At 41.5% G+C, this 17,939-nt stretch overlaps 1 protein-coding gene across 4 annotated transcripts in view; it reads left to right on the top strand.

Annotated features, from left to right (window-relative positions):
* The window catches only part of dapk1 (death-associated protein kinase 1), an 87,670-nt gene that overhangs the window by 30,529 nt on the left and 39,202 nt on the right, over positions 1-17,939 (top strand). For 3 of the 4 annotated variants that reach the window (XR_011977950.1, XM_072664350.1, XM_072664352.1), the window contains 7 exons: positions 7,079-7,253; positions 8,278-8,407; positions 10,815-10,863; positions 10,963-10,989; positions 13,999-14,151; positions 16,544-16,589; positions 16,675-16,764. Coding sequence is in view for 3 of the 4 variants with exons in the window: in XM_072664350.1 (XP_072520451.1) it covers positions 7,079-7,253; positions 8,278-8,407; positions 10,815-10,863; positions 10,963-10,989; positions 13,999-14,151; positions 16,544-16,589; positions 16,675-16,764 (670 nt within the window). In the remaining variant the exon portion in view is untranslated. The remainder of the gene's footprint in view (positions 1-7,078; positions 7,254-8,277; positions 8,408-10,814; positions 10,864-10,962; positions 10,990-13,998; positions 14,152-16,543; positions 16,590-16,674; positions 16,765-17,939) is intronic. The other variant, XM_072664351.1, reaches the window with a different exon arrangement.

Here is a 17,939-nt window from a genome sequence, read left to right as displayed (position 1 = left end):
ACCGGCTTTTGACCATTGCCATCAAGTACGGAGGGGCTGGTCCGTTCTTGGCTTTGTAGGCCAGAGTCAGGGTTTTGAATCTGATGCGGGCAGCAGCTACAGTAAGCTAGTGGAGAGACATGGCTGTACAAACGTAAGTCATCGTATTCCACATAATGCAGGCCTCGGGCAAGTGTGTTTTAATATATTGAAGTCTGTTTCAGTATTATATTTAAAATTGCTCGACAGCCAGGGCAAGTAAAACAACATGCTTGATATTGCCTATTTTATATCATATTGTCGCTGTCATGTCACCTTTACTGTAAAAGGAAAAATTACTTATAATACACTTTTAACAGAAGTGTAAAAAGGTTTTACTCCAAGTCATTTCCGTGCATTTCTGTTGGTCCATTCATCATGAATTTTTGACACAATGTAAACAACCGCTAGAAAACCAAAAAGTAACAAATAGCAAAAATGGAGATACAAGGTTTTGGCAGCACAGCGACGATATGCCATCACCCCCTCACTCCAGAAAAAATGCTTTCATCCATTTGAAAATGTCTATAGGTTTAACAATAAAACTTGATCTTTCTTTTAGACACTGTTACTCTAATCTTCTTGCTGTGAGGATTTGATTGCATTCAGTGACAGTATTGTTAGTGAGGTCAAGATGTTGGATGATCACAACCCCATCTCAACCCCAAAAGTTTTGAATGGAGCACCAACCATCATTCCAAAAAACAACTGACTAGTTTACCCATGTTAGGGATGTGCACAGTGACTGGAGTGCCTGGTTATCCGCTCAAGGTTTCAGTATCCAAATGCTGAGATGAGTTATGGTATTTATTACAATGCATCATAGATAGATGGAAAATATACACAGACATCTGTTTGGAGATTTTGTGCTTATTATCATAGTACACTTTTCTACCCTGAAATAGGAATGTGGTTGTGAAGGCAGAAGTAGAGCAGCTTTATCGCTAGTCAGGCTAACAACTTGGCCAGGGTTAAAAATGAGGAAAGTATCATTACGTGTTTACAATTCTGTCAAATATGGATGATGGATGACTCTGAATGTGACTGGAGTCGTAATCAGATTACAGTGCATCCTGAGGGGTGTTTACACCTGGCTTTTTATGGAGTCAAGTAAAATTCGAATTCAGGCTCCAAAACTACAGATTTCCCTTGACAATTTTTTTAAATAATAGAATGTTTTGCTATCACTGTACTTGGTCCATAATAGATGCTCACGTGACCTTCAACTGTCTATGTATTAAATGCAACTGAACTCTAAGTTGAATGTAACCCTACACCTAAAACTAACCTTAACCTAAATCTACCCTAAATCCTAGCTCTAGCCTTCAAACCTTCATTCTTACCCTAAACCTAAACCTAATTGGGTAAGGTTAAAGTTAAGGTTGCATATACTCTATATGTCCAAATGTTTGCGGACACCCTATCTAATAAACGCATTCAGCTACTTTAAGTAGCACGCATAGCTGACACTGATGTGCAAATGGACACACACATGTAGAGAACCACTGCAAACAGAATAGGACTCTCTGGTGCAGAAAAACAAGAGCTGCACTTAATTCATTTACATTTACATTTATGGCATTTAGCTGACACTCTTATCCAGAGCGACTTACAAGGTTACTCATATTACAGAGTTAGGCCAGTGCAGTGTTAGGAGTCTTGCCCAAGGAAGCTTATTGGTGTAGCGCAGCATAGTGAACCAGACTGGGAATCGAACCCCAGTCTCCCACATGGTGTTGTAGTCCAAGTACTCTCTGAAGAGGTGGGTCTTCAGTCTGCGTTTGAAGACAGCGAGCGACTCGGCCGTTCGGACACCCAGGGGAAGCTCGTTCCACCACTTTGGTGCCAGGACAGAAAAAAGCCTGGACGCTTGTCTTCTGTGGATTTTGAGGGATGGCGGGTCGAGCCGAGCCGTACTTGAAGCTCGAAGGGCTCTTGGTGCAGACCGGCTTTTGACCATTGCCATCAAGTACGGAGGGGCTGGTCCGTTCTTGGCTTTGTAGGCCAGAGTCAGGGTTTTGAATCTGATGCGGGCAGCAGCTACAGTAAGCTAGTGGAGAGACATGGCTGTACAAACGTAAGTCATCGTATTCCACATAATGCAGGCCTCGGGCAAGTGTGTTTTAATATATTGAAGTCTGTTTCAGTATTATATTTAAAATTGCTCGACAGCCAGGGCAAGTAAAACAACATGCTTGATATTGCCTATTTTATATCATATTGTCGCTGTCATGTCACCTTTACTTTGTAGCTGTAGCTGTACTTTGTAGCTCACTGGCAGGTAGTGGTGTTATCTGTTGCGCCACACCTACCACCACGTAATTCAGTGGAGTAATTCAGGGTTAGCTGGACCGTGTACAGGCTTACCATTTCATGATTACATTACCAAGCATGTCTGAATGCAGGAAATAAGCGTGTCGGTGGTGTAAGATGGCATCTGATTTGCATTTGCAAAACTGACTCTGTGTCAAAAATGTGGAATCTGCAGGAACAGAACCGTTTGGACGTACTTCTGAAGGAAGTAAAAATAAGAAGAAAAAGATAAGGAAGTGAAAAGTTTCAGTCCTAAGCCGTGTCTGTCTTTTTTATTTATTTATTTATTTTTTTCCTGCTCCAGATTTAGCATTTCAGTTGTTAAAAATGAGCGTCTCTAACGCAGCCAGGTTGTCAAAATATATTTTAACCGTGACCTACTCGCAGCTTCTCTTGAGTGGCGGCAGATGAAAGTGTGTCAGGATTGGATTCCCACGGAAGGAATGCTGACTGTAAAATGAAAAGAAAATGATTCCAGTTCTGCGGCTGTAAGCAATGCAGTCAAAGCCATTAATGAAATATTCATTTTTAATGCACTCAAATCAGAAACCGTCACCACAAGGTCACCATTGGTGGGCCCCGGTGCAACCAGTTCCTCAAGTGCAGAACTCGTTCGGCCTGTTTGCGCCCGCACACGCATACAGCCCTTTATCAATGCATCAGTGGAAGAAAGGGGCTCATTCACGTCTATTCCGCGTTGACTATAGCAGCACACACACAAAGATGAATGGCTAAATGACCACTGACTGGTAAAGAAGGATTAATCTGTAGTAAAGGGGATGAAAATGGCCTTGGGGCAGCTACGTCTACGTCTGTGTGCAGATAAAGGTCTGTTGCTGTTGTGGAAGACAGCCTCCTATGCATTTGTGTGTTGAATACAGGTCGACAGGTTGTAGCTGCCGTTGCTGGAAGATGTCTCCTGTGGAAAATCTGACAGTAAAGGCCTGTTTTGTTCTGTGGCTGGCTTTACAGATTTCCAGTAGCTTAATATTAATCTTCTCCGTATGTGATGCCGGAATTGTGTGGCATTACCTTGTTTTCCCGCCTGAAGCAGTTGTTGTTTGGATTTTTGGGTGAATTTTTTGTTTGTTTTGCTATATCAAATACGGCCGCATGCAAAAGTTACCCCGGTTCAGAACTCATGGTACTGTAAGTATCTAAAAATCATTAGGCAGAAGATGGCACTTAGATGACGCCTTGGTATGCCTTCAAAACTTTGCCCGGTGGCAAAACACCTTTTTTTTCATGTGAACCCTTTCGATGCCTGGGGTTTCGATGCCTATTATGAGTCGAACTCCGCTGCAGCCCTAATTGTTTTCCTGAAACGTTTGCCTGGAATGAAGCTGACCAGACTGGAGCCAGAGATGGCAAAGTGGGAATGAGCAAAAGTGTGTGTTGTTTAAACCGAAATGTTTAGAGACCTAAAAAGCCAAGACATTTTTAAATAAATAATAAAAAAAATAAAAATAAATCTGCGCCAGCATCATCGATTACAGCGACTAATCATGGCAGTCCTTTCTTTCATAATTTAAGCACTTAACTTTAAGCACTCAAATATTGTACACATAGCTTGTACACATTTTATGAAGCCAGCTGCAAGTCTTCAGCTCTTATCTGGGGGATTTTCGCCCGTTCTTCTCCAAAAGGCTTTTTAAAATGCCTTTTTCCATGCGCTGCTCTTCCTCGTACCAGCGAAATGCTCTCCGTGCCATCTGGAGTGCGCCACCGCTCCAGACACTGTCAAGTCTTCATAAAAGTCTTTTGCAGTCAAAGGGTTTGACTAAGGTTGGTGGTAGTGTGTCGCAACGGATAACACCAGTACCGTTGAGCTACTACATCATGTGGGAGTCTGGAGTTTGATTCCTGGTCTGGGTGACTTTCCTGTGCTACACCAATAAGAGTCTTTGGGCAAGACTCCTAACACTACATTGGCCCACCTCTGTAATACGAGTTACCGTGTAAGTTGCTCTGGATCAGATGCCATGAATGTAAATGTGTTACATAAATGTAAAAGGGTTTGATATGCATTTCTAGCAAACCTAAAAGCAGTTCTGTCTGAAGGTTTTCTTGGTCTTCCAGATTGCAGCTTTGGCCTGTTCTAATTACCAGCCCGAACAGCTACCTGAAGACCCTCTGCCATCTTCTGTTAGGCGCCTCCTGCTTTGTGAGCATCAGTTATTGTATTTTAGAGCGTTAAGCAGCTTAGAAGATCCCATGGCTGTTAATTGTTGGGACAAGGTTTGAAGAGCCTGAGTATTTATAAAGCTCTGAAATTTGCATGACCACTAATGATGGTTGAGAGTGAACCAGACATATTCTAGCTAATTAAGGCCTTGGTAAAAGTTTAGGGGTGCCTAAACTTTTCCATCTTGCTTCTTTCTTTATTTTCATTTGGAACTTGTACAAAACATAAACGATACACTAATCTTGCTTAAGGGCTGCTCAGGCGTACTACAAGCTACTGAAATTCCTGGGATTCCCAATTACTGTTAAATGCCCTGAGGCTACCATGTATGTGATTACTCAAGGTTTTTCTAATTTACTGTACCATACCATTCGATACTTCCTCCTTTGGAGGAGCTTAGGAACTTCAATGTGTTGCTCTGCATGAGTTAACTCCTCGTGGCATTGGACCTCTGTGACAGCATGCTAATTACCGTCAGATGTTTCTAAAGACTTGGCTTTTGGAATGCTGAGTTGCAGCATTTTAATGTGATCAGCACAAAAAGATAAGACTTCATATGAAGGAGCTTTAAAACTTATAATTATGTCCAAGAAGTAGCTTTTTTTCCCCTCTCTTTTCTCAAAAGCTCTTGAAGTGATTCTCGCCGCTAAGCCGGTTTAGATTGCCCTACTGTAACCTGCACTGTACTTCTGTTCTTCTCGATTCAGGCAGCAGGGCTGCCCTGAAGCCGTTTCCCACATGAGCCCACATTTACATATTATGCATTGCTGGAGCCATGTTTTGTGTGGTGTACAACTGAATGCCCCTGGAATTGGAGGTGAAGTTTCATGTTCAGGTCCCTGAGTTTCCCACTGTAACCTTTTGTTCGACACTGCCACCCGTTATTGTGAAGTGAGAAGTTGCACAAACTATTACTTATTTTTTTTTAGTAATGGGGTGTTTTTTTGTGTAGTTTTTGTAAGTGGGAACAGAAACCTATTTGCTAGCGATTGTTTGCGCAAGCGGCCGATCAGTGGCTGCACCGGCTCGACCTCTCCATTATCAGCCTGAATCATCATGTCACCACAGTGCAGCTGTTCTGCTGCTTCCTCCTACTAAATAAACACGCCAAGATCCTGTCAGCCCTTGCCCAGAAAAGCGACGATTAGAGCTCTGCCAAATGTTTCTGTCTGCCAAACCTATAGATTCCCAGCAGCTGGAAATGGTAGTGTAGCAGGACAATAGTAGTGTTGTGTAGTGAGGTGTAGTAGAACCCTACTGACCGATCCACTGCTTTGAATACCACTGATTAGCCTCTATGATCTGGACAGATGGACAAAATATCATATGCTATGTTTATGGTTTGAACATCAAATACTGAATGCAGATCAGCAAGCTCTTAATTTTGTGCCGTGGAAAGATCGGACTGGGGATTATTTATTTATTTTTTTACCAGGGGTTATTTTCAGCTTGGATCATGTGAATACTACAGAAACACTGGACTGGTGGTTGATCAGGATGTTCTTAACAGAGAGTAAATAAGGCCAGTAAGGCAAGCCTTTTATCACCAGAATTTATATAGTGCAGTCCTATTTTACATGTTTTAGTAGAGGAGAAGAGGAAGCCGCTCTTCCCCCTACCATAGAAATGTTTCCCATGCCAACGGTTGCAACACAAACTCAAAGCTTGATCAGCCGACCTGTGCTTAACAGTTTCTTCTGAAATCAAGGCCAGTAAAAAGAGTTTTTCGAATGCATTTATTAGAAGGGCTGTGCACAAACATTTAGAGGTTAAAAAGTTATTGCAGAAAGATTTTCTGCAAAAAAGAACAGTGCTCCGCCACTCAGGTCTTCTGCTGTCAAATAGGGGATTTGATTTGCCATTCTAGTAAACCCTGTGAGCAATTCATATTCAACTTGCCTAATGCAGGCTTCTGTAAAATTTGTATTTTAAAGGCCTTACTCATGATAATGCTGTAATGTGCAGTTCTACTTTATTAGAGGAAGCTTACTATAAACTGTTTTGGGGATTTCACATTGTTTTTTTTTTATATATATATATATATATATTTTTTTTTTTTTTTATTATTTGTTTAAAAATTTCATCCTGTGCCATGCTGTGATTCATCTTGTGGACCTTTGCCCAGTGCTGCACTGTTGAGATTGGTGTCCTGTTTAGAATCTTCCGTCTGTAGCTGGTTGTCAAATTTCCGCGTTGGGCTAGTTCCATGTGGTTTGGCAGCCAGACTGCAGCTCAAACTGTTGATCTCTAAATGCTGGACTGAATCTTCTGCATTTTCAGATGGACGATTGTCAAATGTGTCCAGGTTGTTTGAGCTTTGGGTTCTCGAAGCTGGGGTATCTTTGTCTCGTGTAGGGTTTCTGCAGATATTATATATATATTATGGTCTAAGTATGTGTGTGGATGTCGAATACTGAACAGCTACATGTATTATAGCAATGGCTGAGCAGTACAAGTAGTTCCTCCAGCACATGTTTATTGTGTATTGTTCAAAAAAGCTTCATGTATGTTTTTTTTTTCTCTTTCTTTTCTTTTCGCTAATCGCCCACCCTGTTTCTAAAGCACCAGTGCCATGTCTTCCCTCTGTGCTTTCTGCAGCGTGGCGGGTGGAGAGCTGTTTGACTTTTTGGCCGAGAAGGAGTCTCTCAGCGAGGAGGAGGCCACCGAGTTCCTCAAGCAGATCTTGGATGGCGTCAACTACCTGCACTCCAAACAGATTGCTCACTTTGACCTGAAGGTACGGCGCTAGCCTGATCTGCAGTAGATTTGATTCCCACCCAGGCCCCACGCTGAGGTGCTTAGTGGAGGTTTGGGCCAGCCATTGCAAATCAGTAGAGATGCTTTCATCTCATCAACTGTTGTTTGTGCCAGTTTCTGTAAAATAGCAGCAAAAAAAACCCACAACAAATAAAACCACCCCAACACACACACACTTCTCTAGAAGGCAGAGGGAGAAAGTTCCCAGGAAGTCCTTAACTGGCCAAGATTAGGAGTCCCTAGGAGTGGTGGAAAAGTCCCTTTCAGCCTGAGAGGGCCAGAGAACCACGTTGCAGAGTCACTCTGTGAAAAATCAATCTGCAGCCTCCCTTAGTGGGCTGAAAGATGTTTTTCTTTAAAGATGATAATCTCTTTAAGATGTTAAAGAGATTATATTATATTGGTGACAGTCTAAGTCCTGTGTTTGTTAGTGAAACTAGCCTAGCGTCGTTCTAAAGGCCGTCATTCTAACGCGTTAACGGGCGCAGATATGAGCAGGACAAAAGAAACCATTTAGTTCACTGAGGAAGAATGTCTCCTTATTTGCAAGTGACTGATGCACCTTATTCCTAATCCCTCATGTTATTCCCGCCTGTGTAAAAAGATCTGCCTCGTTTCTTCGAGCATCGTTTTGATATTTTGAAGTCACTAGAGCTTTTAAGAGATTAGTCTGTGAATAAAGCTAGCTGAGAGAAGGAAGTATTGTTTCCGTGGAATTTCCTGGCTGGGATGCGTTACAGCCAGGCTAGAGTAGTGCTCTGCTTTCTAGAGAACACTTCTGCAGCTTTGCATGTGATTTCCATGTGTTATGGCCTGTATCCTGGTATTCTCTCTCGCTCGCTCACTCTCTCTTTCTCTTTCTTGTCTCTGCACTCTTGCGGTTTCCTCCAGTGCTCTCAGCGTTCTGATCCTCCTCTTTGATCTTTTGCCCTTTTTCTGTGTTTTGCACCATTTGTTTTATCTCGTCTCAAATGCTCTTTCTTTCTCACTCTCTCTCTCATCAGCCAGAGAACATCATGCTGCTGAACCGGAGCGTGCCTCACCCCCGCATTAAGCTCATCGACTTCGGCCTGGCCCACAAGATCGATTTCAGCAACGATTTCAAAAACATCTTTGGCACCCCCGAGTTTGTAGGTCAGTTTGCCGTCCCTGTTCTGCCCGATCTTCCCTCCAGTCCGTTCGCTTGATAACTGAATCAATAGCTTGTCATAACTGCGTAGACCTAGCGTGGATCAAACCGCGGCATCCTGGAATGTCCCTCGAAATCCACCCCGTGGTTCAAGTAAGGATTCACTAGCCATGGGGTTTTGGACGGTGATTTAGGTCTTGCCTCAGCCTGAAAGCAGCCTCTACCAAATCACAAAAAGGTTCAGCGTCTACCCATGAGTCAGCTGTGTTTGGTTTTTGAGCTCAACACCACCCCGCCCCCACCCCTCTACCCTTCCACCTCCCCATTTTGTCTATCTGGCATCTCACCCAGTCTTCTTTGAATGTCAGCCAATACGGCTGCAGGGTGTGATGAGACAGCATAGCTAATAGAGAGACAATTATCCCCCCAGATTTACCGAAGGCCACTGAAGAGTAGCATCTGTGCCTCATTTACCATCACGCTAGCTCTAAACTATACTTGTTTTTTAATAGGGCTTACGCTGTGCATGGTTGACGAGTGATTTCATAGGGGAGCTTAATTGATGAAAGGACATTTTTTGCTATAGCCAATGGCCAATTAGCTCATTTTGAATTTTAGCCAAGGTTGTCCTGTCGTAGGAGTAGAACGCTTACGCTGGATGATCTTGACTTGGGCTTAAGGTTCACATCATTAAACATTAGTCTAGTTATCATTGGCATTTTGCTATATTCCTGCAGTTATAGATGGCCTATCTGTATCAATGGATATTGGTATTGGTCCGGTTCCAGCAGCTGGATCAGGTAACAGTAAAGAAAAAATGAATCTGATCAAGTCCTTATAATGATGAATTGAATAAATAGTGCCTGTGTGAAACGCAAGCAGAATAAATAAATAAATAAATAGAAACAAAAGCAACACACTTCTAGAGAAGGGAGAAGGAGAAAGTTCCCAAACTGTGGTGGGAAGTCCTTAGCTGGCCCAGGTCGAGTCTTTATGAGTGGTGGAAAAGTCCCTCTCAGCCCAAGAGGCATGAGAGCCACAATGCATGAAAAGCAAGAAAGACCCAAAGCATACTTCAGAAAGCACCCAGAAATGAGTTAAGACAAAGCCCTGAAGAGGTCTGAAGTGGCCAGAAATGAGTCCAGATCCAAATCCTACAGAGCACCTAGGGCTGATCTGAAAACAGCAGTTGGGAGATTGCACCCTTTAATCTGAGAGACCGGGAGCATTTGGCAAAAGAAGAGCGGTTCAGATTTCCACTAGAGAAGTGTAAGAAACTCATTCATGGTTACAGGAAGTGGCTGATTTCAGTTACTGTTTCCAGGGGGTGTTCTACCAAATATTTATTTGGAAGGTTTGGGTGCCAATAATTTGGATTCTGTTTTTTTTCCTCTGCTTTTTTTGTGTCGTTCCAGTGCGAACTAAGGAAATAAACATGTGATTTCAAAGCAGTTGAAACTGCAACAGTGATCTGAAAGAAATGCAGGGGTGCAAATGTTTTGGTGTACTGTAGCAGCAGATACTTATTACGGATTTCAATATCATTCTTTTTTTCCACATATGAACTCGAAAATGTCTGGAGAATGTCTGCATTCTCACTTACATTTACATCTATGGCATACAGAGGTGGGCCAATGCAGTGTTAGGAGCCTTGCCCAAGGACTCTTGGTGTAGCGCTGCCTAGTCACCCAGACCGGGAATCGAACCCCACTCTCTCACATGGTGGTAATGTCATCAACACGCACACTGGCTCACTCAGACATTACCCGGTCTTTGTCCTGGGGGCTGGCAGGATAAAGTCCTAGTAATGTCCGGTGCAACTGATGTTTGGGATAACAACTGGGTATCGTGCCATCTCTACCTTTACAGCTCTACTATCTTTTTGATTGTTTTGAGGTCAAATTATGGGAAATGAGAGAATCGTGAACGGCTTTCCATCTGGAAAACATGCCATAAACACAGCAATAACTTTTCATCAAATTCGGATCATAATACAGTATTTCCTCTTCTACTTGCAAACACGAACAAGACCGCGATGAGAAGTTCAGAATCTGAGTTTCAAGTTACGAGTGAGGGATAATTAACCTAAAATTACAACATGCTGGAGGAATCCCTGGCCAAAGCACCAAAATATTCACTTTGTAACTATATAACCAGACACAAACTTCTCTCAGATTAGACCCATCCCACCAGCACCACGTTCAGGTCTTCCATTTATATCCTTCACACTTCAGTAACTGAGATTTCCCCACTCTCTTAACGAGTGACTCATTTCACAGCTCAAATATTTTGGTGTGAATAACAGAACAGAAACACCCTCCTCTCCCGTCAGTGCTCTGTTCCAGACTGTACTTTGTAAGCACTTCTAGACATTTCGGGTTTAAAGTGTCTGTCCGTTCTGCTGTTTTTCAGCTCCAGAAGTAGTAAACTATGAGCCGCTGGGACTGGAGGCAGACATGTGGTAAGAAACCCACCCCACACTGAGCTCAGGCCTGGTTATTTTTACTTCATTGTCCTCTGCAGTAATTGCTCGTCTCTCTCTCTCTTTCTCTCATTCCAGGAGCGTTGGAGTGATAACTTACATATTGTAAGTATTTTATGACCGTGCCGATGACTGTGATTAATAGCACCATAAACAATATATATGAAATATGCATACACGTTTTATTCCCTTGCTCTCAGGTTTCAGGCTTCATCTGTTTTTGTGATTGCTTTGCATTTTGCAAAGTAAAAGCCATAATCATTTCTCACACTAATAAACACTTATGGCAGCCTATTTGCTGAGGCATTATGATAATTCGATTTGGCGTGGAAATTGATTTTGGTCATATTTTGTGCTGTAGTCGTTTCATCAGAAGCATCCAGTGCTGAACAGCGGCGTAACCGGTTGAATTTCAATTATTTCATAATTGATGCACTTTTACAAAGGGGGAAAGGGGAAATGCCTAATAATGGGAAGATTTTTATCAACTCAGGCCCATTCATTAGCTGCTGCAGTTCTGCTGTACCAGTGTCTATCATCAGGTTCAGGTCTGCACTTCTGATGTTTGACCACAGACCACTGAAGGCATGTATTAGTATAAAATGACATCGTTTTTATGCCATCACTGGCCATAAATACAACTTCCAAGGGTTAAACCTGTCCGTAAGACCACTGATGGTATCGGCTGGTGTGTCTGGTCCTGGTTCTGAGGTCATTGGAAAGTTTGTGTGTGTGTGAGATGAGGTAATAAAAACAGAGGAGGCTGACTGCAGCGGCAGATAAGACATCATGGAACGTTGCAGTGGTGAGAACCAAACCGCCCTCTGCTTTTAACACCAACAACATTTGAAACGTGTAGTTACAGCCTGGGAGCTCCACAGTAGACTTAATTTAATCAGTATGGCCAGTTAATCAGTATGGCCATATCAGCCTTCACAAAACACATTAAGCAAACGAGCATCTAAATAATTACTGAATGATTTATTGCTGTGAGCATCCTGACCAGGCGCAGATGTTCACATGATCAAAATCAGTGCAAGTCACTCTGTAACCGTGTTAGCTGTGTCAATCTGGAACCAAGCTTTGTTCTTCTGACAGACACACAGATAGATATGGATGGATGGATGAGCGCTGATTTGATGGCATTCAGCTCCACGATTGTTAGTGAGCTCAGGATGTTGGATGTTCACCAGCCCACCTCATCCCCAACTGCCCGACTTGTCCCAAAAGTATTGGATGGAGCACCATCCAACCATCAACCCAGAAAACACAGTTCCACTGCTCCACAGCTCAATGCTTGGGGGGGCTTTATACCCTCCTCTGTCCCACGCCTGGCATTAGTCATGGTGCCAATAGGTTCAAGTTTATCTGCTCTAGAAAATCCTGTTCTATTGGCAGTACTTTTCCACAGTGGATGCCTTTGTTGTTTTTTTGATTGCTGTCATGTCAACCTCTGTTTCTTTTCATCTTCCCTTTTTTGGGGCTCACATGTACGTTTGCTCTTGCTCTTGCTCTTTATTTCCCTCTCTCTCTCTCTCGCTCTCTCTCTCTCTCTCTCTCTTTCTTTCTCACTCACTCTCTCTGTCTGTCTTCCTCCTCCCACTTTCTGCTGTCGTTCTAGACACCGTAAAAATAGTGCCACACATCAGGTTGTTTTCATGTCCCATCTCACTTTGATTCTACGCCATTGCCATGCACAGCCCCTTTTCTCTCCTACTGTTTTTTCCATTTCACGGTTTTTCCCCCACCTCACCTTTTTAAGTTTTTTTTTTTTGTTTTGGTTTTTTTGTTTCCACCCACTGGGAATGCTGTTAATTGGTTGTGTGAATCCAGCACAGCTGCCATGTTAAACGAATCAATGAATTTTCATGTACTTGCTACAAGGCCTCATGGCCAAATGGCATGCATTTTACCCACAGCTCATCCAATATTTGCCTATTTCAGCCCTTTAATTAACCACAGCAGTAAAGGGAAGGGATTCTTTTTTTTTTTTTTTTTTTTTTTTTTCCGTTTTTTTTTTGAGAAGTGAAAAATATTTCAAAAGCTCTGGTGAACTGTCCACAGCAGGGATTCATCTCCAACCTCAACTTCACCATAATTCAGCCTGACTAGCTTCATGCACTTAATACATAAATGTCATCAGATGGATTAACCCCTTTACACGCCAAGGCTTATTACACGCTAAGGTGTAATACTCAGTAACTACAGGGACTTCTGTACAAACTCGCACCTTTGGCCCACGGGCGAGACATAGGCTTTTTAAGGGGTTAAATACAATGAAAAACAATGTTTGTTAATATGTATAAGCACTGTATACATATGAACACACTCTGTCAGCCAGAAGGGATCTCTCTCTCTCTCTCTCTCTCTCTCTCTATATATATATATATATATATATATATATATATATATATATATATATATATATACACATACATCTATATAAATGTACATTTATGATACCCTTATCCAGAGTGACTTGCAAGTGAAGTGCTTAGTCATTTACTCAGTATTCAAAGCTAGTGCAGATAGACCCTAGGTACTTTTGAGCTGGGACACTGCCAGAAATGAACCCACAATTCCTAGAACCTGGATGTTGAGAATACTAAACTATGAAAACCAGTGACAGACGGACACCTTCAGAACACTGATGAATGTCAGGAGCTTGGTGGAAACCGCTTAAGTGGGTTTTAAGAAGAAAATTCTTTTTAAAAAAGGTTGGTGAATAAGGCACATTGCCCTTCACCCATAGCCCACAGCCATCTACAATAAGGTCAATAATTAGTCACTCACTTCCTACCTTCTTTCCTGCTTCTATGTACCCTGACTGGTAATGCGCTCATAATAAAGTTTCTGTAGTAAACAACCCGCTTTCCTCAGACTTTAAGCTTTAGCGCTGTGCTTTTTTGGCAGTCCCTTTGACTTAATGCTGCTTAACAGAAAGCGGCTTTGTGCTTTGAGGAAGCGCGGCAGTCTTTTGTTCACTCGCTGTGCTGTTATCAGGCCTCTCAGCACAGGGAAGAAATAAGAACACAAAATGCCAGAAGTACGTTTTCGGCTATCTTAAACAAATAATGGCTTCCCTCCTCCCACGTATCTCCTATCATCCTGCAGGCTGAGCGGTGCCTCACCGTTCCTGGGTGAGAACAAGCAGGAAACGCTGGCCAACGTATCAGCGGTGGACTACGAATTCGACGAGGAATATTTCAGCAGCACCAGCATTCTGGCCAAAGACTTCATCACACGGCTCCTCGTCAAAGACCCAAAGTAAGAGTCCAAGCCGTCTGGAGATTCGTCAATGCTGTGTACAGTTTTATGCTATTTTTATTTTATGTATACTATTTAAGTATAATGGTTAACTAGTAAATACTCTGTTCGGGGTCTTGCTGGAAGATCTACCCACTAAGAATGGAGATCTGTAGGATATCCCAAAACAACATTATTTGGACGTCCACAAACCCAAACAAAATATCAGACTAAATGGATTAGCATTAGTCAGCTAAGCGTTGGAATGTGATGATAAATACCATGATAAAAAAAAATGCATTTAAAACATAAAAAAGGTGAAAGTTTGTGGTATACATCACATCTCATAAACTCCTGTATCATCTACAATGATACATGATTCCCCACTTGCAAATACCACTTCATCGGCTGTTCGAGTGCAATTTACAAGTGGTACAAATGCATTTTCCCAGTCTCTGACACCTCTTGAACGCAGCATAAATGCTATGCTAATAATTGCCCTAAGTGAGTGTAGTATGGCTTGATCAAGGGCTAACATCTAGTCATTGTGTCATCCAGTGCATTCACCTTTGTCAGGATAAACAGTACTACAATTAATACGTTCTTTTGCATAGGAACCTCACAAAAACCCGGCTCTAGACCTCAATATAAAGAGGAATAGGCCCTGCATAGACAGGAACCAGCAGTATGACCCCAAACCTGTGGACAACAGCATTTCCGTTTTTATCTTTCTGTTTGTTCACTTCACTGTAGTTTGTGGCTGGCGATACGTCAATCGCAATGCTGATGCACTTCTCCCATTTGGTCCCACTTCACACTGTGGGTTGGTCTTAATTATGTCCAGCGTGTATTACGTGAGAATAAAACCCGATCCATGGAAGTCATTGTCTGATCTAGGTATTACACAATGGTGTGAGTATCAACCACAGCAACGTGGGTTCGACTGAAGCTCGCGGGGATGCGCTAATGTCACGTCACCATTCTCTGACCCGGACTTTGTTCATTTTGTTCATGTTTGTGTCATCCTAATTAAGCAGTTAGGTCTCAAGGTGTGAAGTATTGTATAGTAGTGATTCTCCAGTTGCTGTATTCTCTGATCTCTTCATGAAAGACCTGATCATTAGCGCAGGTGTTGTTAGAGAAGGGACAACCCTGAACTGTGCCAAGAAAAGGTACTTCATGGTGCAATAAATGATTCTTTGAGCGATGCCATAGAAGAACCGCTTTTGGTTCCATAGGGACTTTTTTTTTAAGGCGTAAAAACCAATTTACATCTCTATTACAAACATGGTTCTTTATTGAATTAAAGGTTAAGTGGTTCTTCTATAATATCACTCAAAAGAACATTTGTAGCAGCTTTAATTTTAGTGCATTTGAAAACACTGCCCTGAATCTCCCACCCCCTGCTTGACTCTCCTTTAATTCCTCGTTTAATTCCAGTGTAAAGGATTTTCAACAGGCCAATTTTAAAAATACAAAAAATAAGACTGATCTGTTGCAGTTGTTAAGCATTAAGAATGTTAAGTATACAACAGTTCGTGTTGCAATTTTAAATTAAATAATTTTGACTCTAAAATAAAGAACATACATAATAGTACATAATAAATGACCAAACCGGCATAGTTATCTAAGACAATGCCTGATTTCCAAAGAACAATTACATGTACTAAATTATTCTTTGCAAATTTCACCAGATATTGTACAAAGATTAAACACTGGAATCGTTGTTTCAAATAAATACTTAAATAAACGTACTATATGTATATAAATTATCAATTGAATATTAAAGCAAAAAAAAAAAAAACTATATCTGTCAGGGACCCTGCAACACCCTGCAGTGGTTGCACCACATGATATTTTTAAGTTTAGGCAACATTAAGGCTCCATGGCTGCTACATCTGCTTGTACCTATGGGACTTCTGTCCATTTTTGTAGATGATATACAGTGACAGAAACCACATATCACTGTCATGCAAAAAAAGCCTTGTGTCTCCATTTTCGTTGTTTTTCACTTTTTTTAATCTGGCAGTTGATCTGAACAGTTGGATCAGAATGTCATGATGGACCAATAGAAATGCCCCAAAATAATAATAACTTGGAATACGTTTTTTTACATTGATATTCATTATAAGTTAAAAAGGCTTTTCCTCCTCTTGTAAATTTGCCATTTTGAAGATGACCATGGCATGACAGTGATGCTAAGGAAGCCTACTACAGAACTAGAGTTTTCTAACAAAGGTGAAACCAAATGTTTGGCCGGCTACAGTTGGGTGAGGGGGATACACTTTTTTTTGCCAGTACATCTGGATTGTATCTTCAGTCAAAGATTGAAAACAATGAACAATTATTCAGTTATATTTAGGATTCATTTCATCCCAGATGTCTTTTTTCACTGCCAAACATTTCCTCACAGAAAAAGAATGACGATCCAGGACAGCCTGCATCATCCCTGGATCAAGGTTTGCCAGTTCTCTCCTCAGCATAAATTTTACCTGGCCATGACACTAAGAGCATGAGTTTAATAAATGTTTCTTTTTTTTTAAGCCAAAAGACACTCAGCAGGCACTTAGTCGTAAGGAGTCGGCAGTAAACATGGAGAAATTCAAGAAATTTGCAGCCCGGAGGAAGTGGAAGGTAAGTTATAGAGCAGGGTTGCAGGACACACAGAAATGAAAGCTGGGTGATATGGAAACATTTCAGATATATTTAAATATTTAAATACATTTTTACGATACACAGTATTTCTTACAATATTTTCTAATGTAGACAAAATGCACCAACAGCGTCATTTCTTTTTGAAAACTGCCACCAAATACTCTTCCATACTGAGTACCATTTACTTACTATTTATTTATTTAGTAAAAATATGATTCACTCCACTGAATTAAATCCGACTAATTACACTCTTTGTAATGAAACGTGCAGGTAATCAGTGCTCTTTAGGCTCATAACAGCATTGTTTACCACAATAACAAAATGTCTCCTGATAAGATATTGTCATTTTGCCCAGCTGAAATAGAAATACTACAGTGTGTGCAGAATTATTAGGCAAGCTGTATTTGAGAGGATTCTTTTTATTATTGAACAACAACTATGTTCTCAATCAACCCAAAAGACTCATAAATATCAAAGCTTAATATTTTTGGAAGTTGGAGTGGGTTTTTTTTTCTTAGGATGATATCTGTTTGTGCAGGTAACTATTACTGTGCAGAATTATTAGGCAAACAAATATATACCCATCTCACTTGTTTATTTTCACCAGGTAAACCAATATAACACAAAATGTAGAAATAAACATTTCTGACATTCAAAAACAAAACCACAAACAACTCAGTGACCAATATAGCCACCTTTCTTTACGATGACACTCAAAAGCCTTCTATCCATAGATTCTGTCAGTTGCTTGATCTGTTTACGATCAACATTGCGTGCAGCAGACACCACAGCCTCCCAGACACTGTTCAGAGAGGTGTACTGTTTTCCCTCCCTGTAGATCTCACATTTTATGAGGGACCACAGGTTCTCTATGGGGTTCAGATCAGGTGAACAACAGGGCCATGTCATTATTTTTTCTTCTTTTAGACCCTTACTGGCCAGCCACGCTGTGGAGTATTTGGATGCATGTGATGGAGCATTGTCCTGCATGAAAATCATGTTTTTCTTGAACGATACCGACTTCTTTCTGTACCACTGCTTGAAGAAGGTGTCTTCCAGAAACTGGCAGTAGGTCTGGGAGTTGAGCTTCACTCCATCCTCAACCCAAAAAGGTCCCACAAGTTCATCTTTGATGATACCAGCCCCCCATCTCC

This window comes from Salminus brasiliensis, chromosome 20 (assembly GCF_030463535.1).
Source record: "Salminus brasiliensis chromosome 20, fSalBra1.hap2, whole genome shotgun sequence".
NCBI classification, from domain to species: Eukaryota; Metazoa; Chordata; class Actinopteri; order Characiformes; family Bryconidae; genus Salminus; species Salminus brasiliensis.
Note: the sequence above shows the minus strand (reverse complement) of the source record. Positions and strands in the feature narration are given on the sequence as shown.